At 44.4% G+C, this 14,218-nt stretch overlaps 1 protein-coding gene across 13 annotated transcripts in view; it reads right to left on the minus strand.

Moving 5' to 3' along the window:
* The window catches only part of Tenm4 (teneurin transmembrane protein 4), a 753,505-nt gene that overhangs the window by 103,874 nt on the left and 635,413 nt on the right, over window positions 1-14,218 (minus strand). For all 13 annotated transcript variants that reach the window (XM_071616542.1, XM_071616552.1, XM_071616550.1 and 10 more), the window contains one exon: window positions 7,888-8,073. In XM_071616542.1, coding sequence (XP_071472643.1) covers window positions 7,888-8,073 — 186 coding nt within the window. The remainder of the gene's footprint in view (window positions 1-7,887; window positions 8,074-14,218) is intronic.

The raw sequence follows: 14,218 nt of genomic DNA on the forward strand, positions 1-14,218 counted from the left end.
CAGCAAGAGCATATGGTCCTCACAGTTTCTTAGCTTGCTCTTGGGTCTATTCCTCTCTCAGGCCACCCAGCTGGTTCCCAGCATCTTAATTCTGATGGACCAGGGGCCATAAGGGATGGGCAGGGTGACATGAGATGGGATGGAATAGGTGAAGGGTGTATGTATTGGGGGGAAGGACAACAGCACAGTGGTGATGTCACAAACAGATCTGAGCAGCTTAGGCAGAGAATGACACTCCAGGTATATCAATCACCTCACGACCAAACACCCGTCCCCGCTGGGCAGTGGATTCTGTGACAAAGCTGGGGATGTGGCAGTCTCTAGACATCATCATGCTTATGGGGTGTATATACATTTTTATATACACGTTTCTTCTTTTATGCTCATCACAAACACACACACAAGACAACAGGAAAATAGAGGAAGGAAGACCATACCTTTAACTACCCTATCCAGATAGTGAGCTTGGGAGATAAAAGACAGGACATTTAAGGTAGGACCCAGTAAGTGCAGTACTGCCTGCCACATGACCATGCCAGGTGCTAAGGAGACACAGGGGGAGGTCCCCCTGCCATGGAGTGGGGAAAAATAACCCAAAGATAAGATGACAGGGGAGAGGAAGGAGAGCAAGCACATTCTCCAGGAAAGACCAAAGGAACATGGGCTCATTCTGGGATCCAGGCACTTGTCAATGTGATCAAGAAGACACATGAATAAGGAAAACAGGGGAAAGGAGGATGGGAAGCTGCAAAAGTGGCCACACTCCTGCTCCGTCAGGTTCATCCAAGTTTATGGAAAACTAGAACTTGCCCTTGTCTACCCAGAGCAGCATACAACCTCCCCCAAGGGGAAATAGCGATACTAAGAACAAGCTGTCCAGGCAGAGGTGTTCCTAAGAAGCTGGGATTTAGAAATATGCAAAATTTGAATCATTTCTGAAATGTACTAGGAAGAGTGGGTTGAGTCTTTGGTCAAATATACCACTAGCTTGTCTGTTTGCCATTCTTGAATTTTTCATGTACACATGTGCCCATATGTACTTGAATGCAGAACGCTTGGTGTTCAAGTAAGATGCATTCCTACTTTGTGCACCTTCCATAGAATGTGAGGTGTAGATCAATGGATGTCATGGTGGAACACCAGAAAAAGAAAACCTGACCACAAGTCAGTGTTTACTAACTCCAAAGATACAGTGCTGCGTGCTTTGTCTTACAGTGGCGGGGCTGTGTCCAAGCCTAGAATTACTTGGCCATTTAAGGTTTTGCCTGTTATGGGGCTGGGTGTCAAACATTGCTTTGATGTGAACTCAATGTGCATATAAGCAAGCCACTGCCTGTGTGTTCAGAGCAGGGCTGTCTCTCCAGTCCCAGCATAAATCATTAATCCATTTTGCCTTGCCCTTTGAGGAGCTTCCCTTTCCCTGTCTTTCTGTGCCTCCTTTTCATGTGTTTCCACAAATGCCAGGCAGATGGCACTCTCCCCTTTAAAGCCCCTTGATACCTTCAGCCAGGCTGCACCCCATCCTCAGCTCAATTTCACACAGGAATAAAAAATCCCAAAGATAGGGCTGGACTGCAGTGGCGTGACCTAATCTGGAAGCCCTAGTATTCTATATACTGTAAAAATGTTATTACTCTTTTCATAAAAAAAATTAAGTTCTATTTTTCAGTCCTCTGGCTAGACAAGAGATGGTTGCTGTTTATCAAGATATATTGGCCTCAAAAGATTGGTGGACAAAGAGATACGTTCTTTGTTCAGGTGTCCATGAGCTGCTGTTTCAAGATGTGTTCCTGGAGGTGCATGGCCAAGTGGAAAATTGGGAATAGGAAATGAACAGGGCCTGCATGCATCCTTTTATTCTTAGAGATGCCATGGAGTCCATGAGAGCAGGATATCAGGAGGGAATGTGAAGGAGCGTGGCTTATCAAGCAGGAGTGGATAGACGAAGCTGTGGAATGCCAAGCAGAAAGGACCCTCATGAGAAAATGAAACACAGGACTGCCCGCATGAAACACAGCCTAGGGAGCATCTCTGGCTAAGGGGAAGACTTAAGACTTCCTTGATGCTTGGTTCATCTGTCACTTTAGTTTTAGTTGCGCTTACTCATCACATTTTGCAAAGTAGTTTAAAATTTCTTAGACATCATTTCCCAGGATGTCACGGAGCTTTGCCTTCAAAGAGCAAGAACACCGGGGATTCAGGTGGTTTTCTCAGTTTTCATCTGCAGAGTTTCTGGAAGGTCCTAATCATAAGTACTTAAGAGAACTCTGAACCCAGAGTTTCTGGAAGGTCCTAATCATAAGTACTTAAAAGAACTCTGAATCCAGTTACAGAAGGGGTGAAGTGAGCCTAGGGTTCCCTCCCAGGGATGGCAAGCTTGGAGGAGACGCCATCACTGGGATCCAAAGGACAACACCACTGTGTGTCACCCACTTTGAGGGAGCTCTCCAGAGAGAAAACACTCCTGATTGTCTCAAAAATTAATGGTGGTAACATGGCTCTGGTGGTCAGTGAAGGTTCTATCCACTCTATAGAATATTCTCCCAAAACCCATGGGCTGACTTCAGAGAGTGCTCTTTCTTCAAATGCCATTTAATTTTCAAAAATTATATAGTAATAAAACTCTCCTTTGAGTGTAAATCTTTTTTTAATTCTTTAAAAAGTGCTTGCTAATTTCTCCAGACTGTAGGTAGGAACAGAAGCCAATGGAAGTGACAGGCAGGCTCAGGTTACAATCAACATTATAGCTTTTCAGAAGATAAGCAGGAACACTCAAAACTTCAAACCCTGACTCCACAAATCAAAAGGGATTCCTCTGCCACAAAGAGACTTCAAGCCACTCTGTGAATCCAAAAGCTGATAACAGCCAGTCAACACCAAGACCAAGAGATTTCTGGGAATGGAACAGACTTTTCTTATCTCTGGCTACTGAAAATGGAAGTGACAACTGGGTCTTTGAAGTCCAATGTCATTTATTTATAAGACATATGCAGAAGTCCATGCTGTCGCTGTGATTGCTTGAAAATCCGAACACGTATGCTCTTGAGTACAATCCTTTTAAAATTCATAATTTTAAAGTACCTACCAGCTTTTAGAAAAAATGATGCAAAGTCTGGGAGGTGAATTCAAGACTTCACAAAATCCTCTGCATCTTTCTCTTAGGACTTCAGGATGAAGATGATGGCAGTAGAGTCATTTTTCTCATGGGTCATACTTATTTTTTTGTCATTGCAGGCATGTTTTGTAGGTTCCTATCATCTTCTTCTCTCTAGGCAAGAAACTGGAGATAGTGGGGACACACAACTTATGTATTATAAAGACTGTGAACCTCTGGCATGAGGTTGATCTGGGAGGCCTAGGTCACTGGCATCTCTAAGACAACCCACATGACTCTTCTGTACCAACAGAGGTTTCCAAGACTTTCTTTCAGGACAATTCCAAGAAGCTTCAGGGCTCTTGTCAAAGGTTGTGGAGAACATGAAAGTGGCTGTTCCATTCTTACGATCCAGGAGCCTCTGGTCAACTCTAATAGTTGCATCACTTGTCCGTGTCAGGCCAGATGAAACAGAGATCAACACAGCAGGTGGTGCACACAGGTTACAATCATCTGATCTTCTTTCAGGTGATGACAGGCCACCCAGGAGATGTTCTTGTTAAGATCTTAGACACATTCATGCTCTTCTTTCTTTGGATAAAGGACTGGTGAAAAAGTGGTGAATGGTGCCACCCTGAGAGGAACCCAAAGAGCCCAGTAGCTTTCCTTGATTCCTAGCCCTACCATGTGGATGCTGAGCTCTCCAGAACCATTGGCAATCACACTTTCCCTCTGAGAGTAGCACGTTCCTTTTCTCTTCTTGTCAGCATCTGTCCTGTAGGATCACAGGTACTGCTGCAAGGAGATGCTTCTGAGGAAGGATAAGCACAGGGCTATCACACAGGCTAAATCCCTGGGAACAACTTGTGAGCTCTTGGTTAAGGATTGTCTGATTACAAAAAAGAAGCCTGAAAGCTACCACTCCAAAGTGGATGAGTGCTGCCAAAGATTCTGTGGCCTTCTCTATAATTTCCCTTCAAGGTGAAGTCTGGTTGTGTTCACTCAAGTAATTGCATCATCAGAGTTTTATTTTGATCTTTACTCCCAGAGGAGGCTTATGTTTAAGAATTAGGTTTTATGTGATTTGGATAGCTCTCCTGAAGCTGAGGAAATAATTCTGGATATCTGGCATCTTGAACAATCACAGCTTTGGGGTCAAGGTTGGAATTCTATAAATGTAATCAGAAGCTGGCACTTCCCACACGTGTTTTGAGACTTCATAGATGAGGGGCACAGAGGTGAGTAAAGTAATCATCACAGGATTGATCCAAAATGTTAGCAGTGTCTTCAAAGAAATAGGAAAAATTAAACACCTTCTTAAATTTAACCATGAGTGCCAGGTTTTGCTAAGGAAATCAGAGGTCAAGCCCCAGACATAAGGGACCAATAAAATTTCTGGAAAAGACATCCAAAAACATGTTTTTGATGACTCTGTGTTGACCATATACTTGACAGATAGACCCGAATCAATCCTTCTTACCTTAACTTCTCTACTTGGAAAACTGGGTCCCATGTGTACCAGTGGGTTACTAGTGTCAAGTAAGCAAGAGCAAAAACAAAGGATGGCTTAGAATGGCTTTTTCTTCATGGGATATTTTTAGGAGCAGGTGAATGGGTTCAGACTGATGGGTGTGCAGTTCTGTGGGTGGTGGAGAGGGCTGGCATTCCTCACCCCTGGACATGCCTGTGGCCACCCCATTCTGTGATGCACCTGCACTGGGAGAGAAACTGAGCCCTAAACCACCATGTGGTTTTCCCACAGTGCTTTCACCAAAGACCTTTCTTCCATATGCAAATAGACAGTAATTCCTAACACAAGGCATTAGGTTTCAGTGTGAACTTTCTTGCTGTTTGAAAAAGCAACAACAACAAAAAAAAAACAAACCCCACCTAAAATCTGTCATTAAAGATGATGCCACTATCAAGTTCTCTCTTATTATGAACACCAACCTCTTCTGAGAAAAATCAAGCAGATATTTAATTCCTACTGTAATAATCTGCTCTGGGAAATGTCATTGGGGTAAAAAGCTTCTCAGGCTGGGGATTGGTCATAGGGAGCCCAGCTTCATCTTTTTCTTTTGAGTTCTTCATTCCTGCTGTAAGGTAATCGGGTCATTCTTCCTGTTCATGGAGGGCAGCAGTGCGTAAAGAGACCCTCCACTCTTCTTCTTCCATTGCATGGAGGACTCTGAACCAATGTCCTAGTTCTCTGGTGTGGGTAAAAACTATGACTATATTGCAGCATTGGAACTTGCTGCATGATAATGACCCATTGCATAATAATGAAATCTGATAACGAGAAAACATTTAACACTTTAAAATTCTAACCTTTCACATCAGCAGATTTTTTTCTTTTCTTAAATCACCCTTGCATGAGTGAATTTTCTTGGAAACATAAGAAAATAGTCCTCGTTACCATCAAAGATTAAAAGAGCGTTCTTCTCATTTCTATCTCAACAGGAAAAGGAAGGCACCCACTACTGTTTCTCTGAATTTCCCCCCATCCCTTATATCTTGCAAGGTCACTGAAGTGTTCCTCCAGCACCAGGGTGTTGGGTTTCCCATGGGGATGCAGGTGGCCACGGCACAGACCCACAGAGAGAAGGCTGCCATGCAGGAAAATCAGACAAGGACAAAGAAAATGCCCACCACACAATGAAGGGTAATAGAATTCTGAGCCAAAGTCCTTTCATCTGCGCCACTGTGACTAGTCCATTACTTCTCCAATGTCCTATGACATTTTTCTGGTATTTAGGACTGTCAACCTTCCTCTTCTATCATGCACATTTACCTTGATGTATTTCTTATCTGGAGGGGAAAAAAACATCTGCAACTCTGAGGAGGAATCTGTTCTTAAAGAGTGACAACAGGGTGAGCAAGGGAGGTAGAGAGGACAGTTTGACTTCTTGGCATCAAAATAAATGGGACCTTCTTAAAGCCAGGCTGATGAATATCCACAAGCCATTTGATGTAGCGCAGCCTGCCCACGAGGCCTGCCATGAATCATCTGTGACTGGACTAAGGGAGAATTTCCCTCAGTCCCTAGTTATTGGACTCAGCTGAGATGTTTTATCTTATAAAAGTCTAACATTTATAAACTTTTTGGAGATTGGAAAGGCAAGCGGAGGATTCTGTAAGCAAGTGATAGAAAACAGAATACGCTATCCTTGGGCTCTGATTTCTTTTTGAACAGAATGGGCCATCTTCTGGGCTGTGAGACTGAAATGTCAGACTGACCTCTGTCATGCAGAAAGGCAGAAGAGAGTGGGAAGCGGAGTTTAAAGAAGAGGGCCCCAGGAGCGGGGGGTGGGGTGGGGGGACTAGGGCCATATCTCATTAAGGGGTTTCCAGGACATTAACACAAAAAGCCATCAAGGAGTGGACAGTGAGATGACATGCTATCTTTGGCTGTGGAAGAGCAGGAAGACTGCTGCCACTGTGGAGGAGCGAGGGCTGGGGCAGATTAGGTGAGGGATTCCAGTGCACTGAAATAAGAAGAAGGCACAGCCTTGGGAAGGACATGCGCTGGATGCTATCATGGAAAACCTGGCCTTTGTGGTGCAAGAATTTCAAACAGCTGCTGAGGAGGAAATCAAGCTGCAAATTCCTGATCTACCTCTTTAAAAGATACATGACCTTTAGACTCAGGTCCTGAAACAGAGGAAATAATCCATACTTCTTCACTTTGTAAGGAGTATAAAGTAATACAGTTAAAATCTTTAGCACAATGCTTGACACAGTGTACATATTTGAAAATTAGAAGCCATTATTATTAAATTAATAAGTATAAGGTGTTCCATAGCTATTTATTAACTCAGTGATTTCATCGGGGCAAGGACCAAGGGTATGAAGGAATGGCAAAACAAAACAAAACAGAAAACCCTAAAAGAGAAGAGTTAGCTCCTTTTGCTTAAAATTCTTTGTCCCTTGAAAGCTTAAGAGTTTCTCTGAGACCCAAGAGGTCTCCTCCAAGCTGGAGAAGCACCTGGAATCCTGCTTTCTCAAGCCACGTGCTCACCATCTGATTACAGACCCTTCCTTTTGAAAAAAATGGAAGGGGAAGAAGTTAAAACACACACAAACCAGTTGATTCAATAAAGAGCTTTTGGTGAGTGTTCATTCCAGGATAATAAACCAAGCAAAACGTCTGGCTGTGTTTAAAATCAACAAAACCAGCAGGAAAGGCAGAGAGAGGAAAGGCAACGGGGAGATGAGCTTGTTTTTTAAGCTGCTAACAGTGCTGCTGCAGCGGGGGCGGGTGCTGAGGAGACCCCAAGAGAGGAGAAAGGAGACAGATGCAGACAGGATGGATGTTGAGGGCAGCAGAGGGGAAATGCAGATGTGGCCTGGGTCCTGTGGAGAGCTTCCCCAGGGTTCCAGGCCTGTTGGGGAGCCTCCGAGGACAGTGAGAGTGGAGACTCAGAGACAGTGAAGCTGATATCCATGGCTATGTGTATGGACTGCTCCACTGCATGCAGGCTTGTGCGAAGCTCTTTACCTGCATCTTCTCCCCATCCCACAGGTGAGGAAACTGAGCCTTTCACCTGGAAATGGCTAAACAGCAAGGTGTGCTAACCAGCTAAGTGGGACCTGGGAAATATAAACTGGGAAGACTAAGGTTGAAAACACCACATTGTGAATTTAAATCCAGTTGACATCTAGGAAAAGCCAGTCATAATGTCATCAGATGAAAGGACTTTTGACCCTTTCCCACATGCAATGGGGACCCAGGCTAGTGACCCCACAGACAAAGGTGTCCTGCAGACCCAGACCAGGTATCCTGGGCGCCGTACCGATGGTGCAGTGCTCGCCGTTCCACCCAGGACTGCACTCGCACTTGCCGTCGCGGCAGGTCCCATGCTCGGCACAGCGCGGGTGGCAGGCTCGCTGGTCACACGCTGCCCCCATCCAGCCATCCTCGCAGCGACAGGTGCCCCCCACGCAGACGCCATGGCCACCACAGTCGGCAGCACAGATCTCTGTAAGCAGAAGGCGGGAGGAGGAGAGAAAGAAACAACTACTGAGCAAGTCACTGCTGGGGACAGGATCACACTTGGTTACCTACTAGGCTTCTGGGAGTGATCAGGATTCCAGAGGCTTGGGAGACTAATCTCCTTGGACAATGGCCTCAGGACCACAACAATGCCCTGGGCCGAAGCCTGCCCTGCGGTGTTTCCCCACCAGGACAGGAGGGACAGAGGGCTCTGCTCTATTTGCTTTTCCTGCTGCCAGCCAGTCTCCGCCTTTGTGCTTGCCACTTCCAAGGGGGACTGGCCTTGTGAACAGATGTGAGAAAAAGTCAAATTTAATTAAAAACTGGTTATGTGTGAAAACAAAGTGAGGAGGAGTCCCGGTCACCAAGTAAAGAGCTTGTGGGTCTGGCTGGGGCATGTGAAGAGTTCTGGGGCCTGCGTTTCACAGCAGCACTGACTCTAACTGAAGTGGGGGTGAGGGGAGGCTGGATCCTCCACTCCATGGGCATACTCTGGGTTGTTGTCCAAAACCTGCAGTTTATTCTCTGTCCTTGGCTTGCTGCTTCCTCCCCCTAACTCCAAGCTCCATCTAAATGGGCTTTTAGACCCAAAGCAAACAGCTGGCGGGGTGGGGGGAGCACTTCAGGGCCAGAGTGGAGCCGCCTGTTCCTTCACAAAGGCCTGTCTGTGCAGTGGGGCAGAGCACACAGGGCCTAATTCACAAGCCCCTCGGGCTTCTGGCCAGCAACTACTTCATGCTTCTTGCAGGCAGAGGTCGTGAAGGCTTCCAAAACATAAGTGCTCTTTAGGAAATAGGCTGAGCAACTGTGTCCATGGATGCACTCTGCCAGGGCTCTGATGGAGACCCGGATGCTTCGTGGCCCAATAGTCTTCACATTCATGTGAGAATCCTGACACTTTAAATTCCTTTTAAACTAAGTGAACTGGCATCTGTGTTAAGTTGCCTTTGCCCATTACTCCCTTCCAAGTGACACTGCTGGTGTAGAAACTGCTAATGTTTTAGCTGCTTTTGAAAAAGGAAAGAAAACAAAATTAGATCTCAGAGGCTCAGACCTTCATTATTAACCTGAAGACAATGGATAAAATGTTTGCAAAATTAAAAATAAATGCAGTTAGAGTTGCTCTTTATGGTGTGTCCTTATGCAAGCAAAATGGAGGTACTTCCTACACATCTGATTTCTCATCTGCCCAGAAAAGAGGGAGGCTGCTGGAGGAGGGACAGAGACAGCTCTGAATTGGAGCCAAAGAACTGGATTCTATGCCAGGCTCAGGAGCTTCTGAGCTGTGTGACTATGTGCAGGTCCTTTGACTTCACTGAGCCACAACTTCTGGCCCAGGGGAACAAGTGCTATGTGATACTGTGGTCAGCCCCCTGATGACCAAGCCAAGCTGCAGTGAGCACTAAGTGAGGTGCACAATACAAAAGATCACAGTAATGGTTGATTAACTCAAGAAAGGTTTCCTGAAGACTGGGAGTCCAAAGAGGTTTGTGAAATCCATGCCTGCTCAGCCACTAATCTGCTGAGAAGGTCACTTCTGTTTGGGTATCAGTTTCCTCATCTATTTCAGGGGGTAACCTGCCTGATGGTTTTTAAGATTCCAGGCTTTAAGTTTGTGGGAGTCTATGATACAATTACTCACTGTGTTACATAATATAATTCTACCCCCAAGGCTTGGCTCACCTGTCACAGGTGACAAGAAGTCACCTGGGAGTCAACCTGTGATTATTCTCTTGCTCCTTCTCATCCCATATTACACATTAGAGTGATTCTTTGTTTTTGTGTCTGTCTCATTGTCAGACCAGGAACAACCTTAGACTAGGTTCTCCTTCCTTGGATCATCTTTATCCCTGGTACCGAGCACAAGTCCTGGCACAGAATAGAGCCCTAATTAAGTTTTATTGCCCAGAGAGACAGGCACATGAGGATGAAAAATAATTTGTATACACACTGCTCAACCTGGCTGAAAGTCCAGCCAGGTCTACCTTTCCCAAATGACCTGTCCACCAGAAAATGTACCATGCCAGGATGGGGCTGTGGAGCCAAGTATTACTACTCCCGGCAGCCCATCTAGGACGTTGTTCAAGCTCCTTTCAGACAATGTTTTAGGCAACATTTCTCAGCCTCTTGGCTGAGATCAAGTGTAGACAACATTGTAGCCTTTCCTAGAGATAAATAATGACAATCTCCAGTCCTCAGGCCTCCCTAGATCCCATCCCTGAAACTCCCACCTTTTCTGCATACCACTGAAGGACAATGACCTCCTGATGACTCTGGAGGCTGGGTCTAGGTTCAGGGCTGGAGCTTTCCCAAGAGCCCCGGGGAGAAGATCAACTTGGGCTTTGCTTGGGTTTACTCAGCACTTTTCCCAATGGTAGTTTATGGTGTGAAAGTAAACAGCAAACAGTACTTCTATTCACCAAGCCAGGAGAGGGACAGGCTGCTGGCGCCAAAGTGGACATGTTTTTAGGCAGCAGGGTATATGGAGTTGATGGGGACCAAGAACAGAAGAGGTAGGCCTTGCCCTGGACTTACCTGTGGGATATCAGGTCTTACCTAACAGGCATAGCTGCCCCGTGAGCCTCAATATCCATGGGGGATTAATTTCAGGACCCCCTTGAATACCCAATCCATGGATTCTCAAGTCCGTTTTATAAAATGGCAAAGTATGTGTATTTAACCTTTATTATCCTCCTGTATATTTAAGTCATCTCTAGATTATTTATCATGCCAAATACGATATAAGTGCTATGTAAATAGTTGTCAGATTATATTACTTAGGGAATAATAATGAGAAAAATCAGTTCAGTACAGATGAAAAAATTTTTTTTGGAATATTTTCAACCTATAGTTGGTTGAATGGATACAGAACCTGTGGATATGGAGGGAAGACCTTACAACATTCCTTTGCTAATTAATCTAGAGGTAGTGTGGACAAAGGAGAGTAAGACTTGCAATCAGATATAATTCTAAATCTCAGTTCAGCCAGCTACCTGACCTCCTACTCTATGGTTCTTAGCCTCATTTGATTCCTCCATAAAATGGGGAGGGACGATGACAGCACCCATTTCAGAGGGCACCTGAAATATATAGGCACCTGATATATAATAGGTCTCAATAAATTCATACTGACTTATTTATCCTTCTAATAATCTTCCACACATGTCTACTATGTGCCAGAGCCTGTACCTTGGGCTCGAATACAGAGGTCAGTAGATACAATCTGTCTCCCAGGAGGTCTTTGTCCAAATAAACCACAAACTGATATTGGCATTAAAAAGATTATCCAAATAATCTTTAGCCATCCCAATAACCTATAGCCATTATCTCTACCATTTGGCATATATGCAATGGATTAAAACCACAGATCTGGAGTATACCCATGTCTTTGCCACTGATTGGCTGAATAATCTGTTAAGTTGCATATTATGCAATCCATCAAACCTTCAACTTCTATTTCTATAAAATGGGGACAATAATTCCCACTTCACAGATTTTACAGACTTGGTGTTGGATCAAATGAGGTAATGTGTGGGAAGGCCATTTTTGGCTTAGTTAACACTTAGATCACGTTTTACAGTTTAAGAAGCATATTTCACATACAATTTCTCACTTAAATATCATGAGGATGTTATGAGAACATTTGGCTGCTATCCTTCTTAGAGGTGAGGATACCAAGACCCAGATGGGAGAAGGACATTCTACAAGGTCATGTGGGTGTCTGAGCGTTCTCCTTGTTTTGACCATCCTCAAGCAACACAGAATTGCAAGACAGGCATTCTACAAATAAGAAAACAGCCTCAGAATAAGGAAAACAAAACAAAACCAAAACAAAACAACAACTATATCCTATATCCTCCAGGGAGGCTTTTCTTTAGGGGAAACTCCTGGTTTATTCCAGCAGATTCCTCCCACCCACTTCTGGCCTCGCTGCCTCTTTTTTTGTTACATCCAGTTAGACCCTGGATATATATGCGATGAAATGGGATCCTCCACACGGAGTTTCCCAGACACTTGATCTCATTCTTTGCGTCTGGAGACTGTGGGTCTGATCATCCAAACATTCCATTTCCTTGCTAGTTGACACTAGACATGCTTTCCTGGCCAGAAGCTAAAGCTGCTTGGTGGCTGGGCACCCTCCAACAGCCCTTTACAAGCTGGGTTGTGAGCTCTTACACATTTTAATGGAAGGGGCCTGAACCGGCGACCTTGATGTTTATGGGGTGCTAACTGATGGTAACACAGCCTGGGAGCGCTCGGGTTCTCCTTTGCAGAGGGGCCAGTTTGAGTGGAAGAGACCCACTGACACATGATGGGAGCAGAAACCTATGCTGCTACTTTATCATCTGTCCTCAGGTTTAGTCCCTATTTGTTATTTCTTCTCCCAAATACTTTATTATTTTTGTTCCTGAAATAAAGGAATAGCTCTATTTTTGCCTTCTCAGATTCTGCTTTGACATTAAAGCAGATGTAACTTCACAGAGTAGTTGGTGAGATCCAAACAGGATGATGTTACAGAATGTGCTTTGACAGCTCATATGCCTTTTACATCATAGAAATGGGCCTTGGTGAAATTTGGGTTGCAGTTCCTAAGTCTCATGTTTCCTTCTTTGTAAACTGAGACGACATGGCTCACTCTAGAGGGTTGTTGCAGGACTTGCTTGGCACTGAGGATACAAGTGGGGACGACCTTAAGGAGTTTAGGTCTGACATGACAGATGAACATGACCTAAATCTACCGAACTACATGAGCAAGTGTGAGCCAAAGTGAAGAGTCTAGCCTAGTACCTGGTGTGTGATCAGAATATAATAAATTTCACAGACACGTTTTTATAAAAAATGGAAATGAGAAGCAGTGATAAGTAGGCTAGATTGAAGGCTGAAGATCAGATGCGAATTCTGACTTTGGAAACACATCCAATACAAGAACATTTGATAATTGCCGGCTGACTTTCATATGATCAAAATCCAAGCTTTCTGATTGAATGCTGAAGGTCTGGGGCCTGGCAGGTATCTGTGGAGGTAGTAGGGAGTATACAGGCTGTAGGGTAGACTGACTCCCTAGTTTCCCTGCTATGGGTTCTTGGGAAAATTACTTAATCTCTCTGAGCTATAATTCTTCACTCCTTAAATTGAGAGAGTAATAATTATCTCCCTCCTATAGGGTGGATAGTGATAATTAAAGGAAGAGGTATGTGTAAGAAGCTTTATGTAAACTATATTGCATATATGACTGGTTGATGAAGCCTAAGACATACTGTATCAGCAGAGCTCCATGCTCTCTAACAAAGGATCAGCTTCCGGATGAGCCAAATATTTGCTTTTCTAATAGTAACCTCAATATTTGGGTATGAAGCTCTTGTTCTGGTCACATGGCTGGCACCATTAGTCAAGACTATTAAAAGCTAGGTAGAAGCCATTTGTATTTGTAGGATGATATTTTTCTTGAAATCAGGTGATAATCTCCAACTGTCCTAAATTTCTCATTCCTTGCCTGAACTATAACAGCGTCTTGGAGATGAGCCAATTAGACTCAAGATCACATTAGCTCTTTTATTTTTCCTTCCTTCTTTCTTTTTTTTTGGGGGGGCGGGGGTGGGAGGAGGTAGGAGTGGGGGGATACCAGGGATTGAACCAGGGCACTTAACCACTGAGCCACATCCCCAGCCTTATTGTATTTTATTTAGAGAAAGGATCTCACTGAGTTGCTCAGGGCCTTACTAAGTTTCTGAGGCTGGCTTTGAACTCATGATCCCCCTGTCTCATTCTCCTTAGATGATGGGATTATAGGTGCATGCCACCATGCCTGACACATTAACTCTTCTCTTGTAGGAAGTCAAACCCAAGCACTTTCCCTTGCCCAGGCAATCTCTTTCTCATTTCACTTGTGTATCTTTTTTCTAGACTAGAATCCCATCTGACAGCAGAGTCTAGCTTTTATCCATCTTGGTTTCCTGAGCACTAGCACCAGGCATGGCACAGCACGGCTTTCTACAGACATTTGTTGAAAGAATAAATAATTGGGAAAAAAGTTCCATGAAAGAAGTGTATGATGGTTGGCTTGACTCACTGTCATAGTGCACACAAGTTATTTTGTCAAATATATTCATATAAAGGCTCAGACTTCTTTG

This window comes from Marmota flaviventris, chromosome 9, assembly GCF_047511675.1.
Source record: "Marmota flaviventris isolate mMarFla1 chromosome 9, mMarFla1.hap1, whole genome shotgun sequence".
Taxonomy (NCBI): domain Eukaryota; kingdom Metazoa; phylum Chordata; class Mammalia; order Rodentia; family Sciuridae; genus Marmota; species Marmota flaviventris.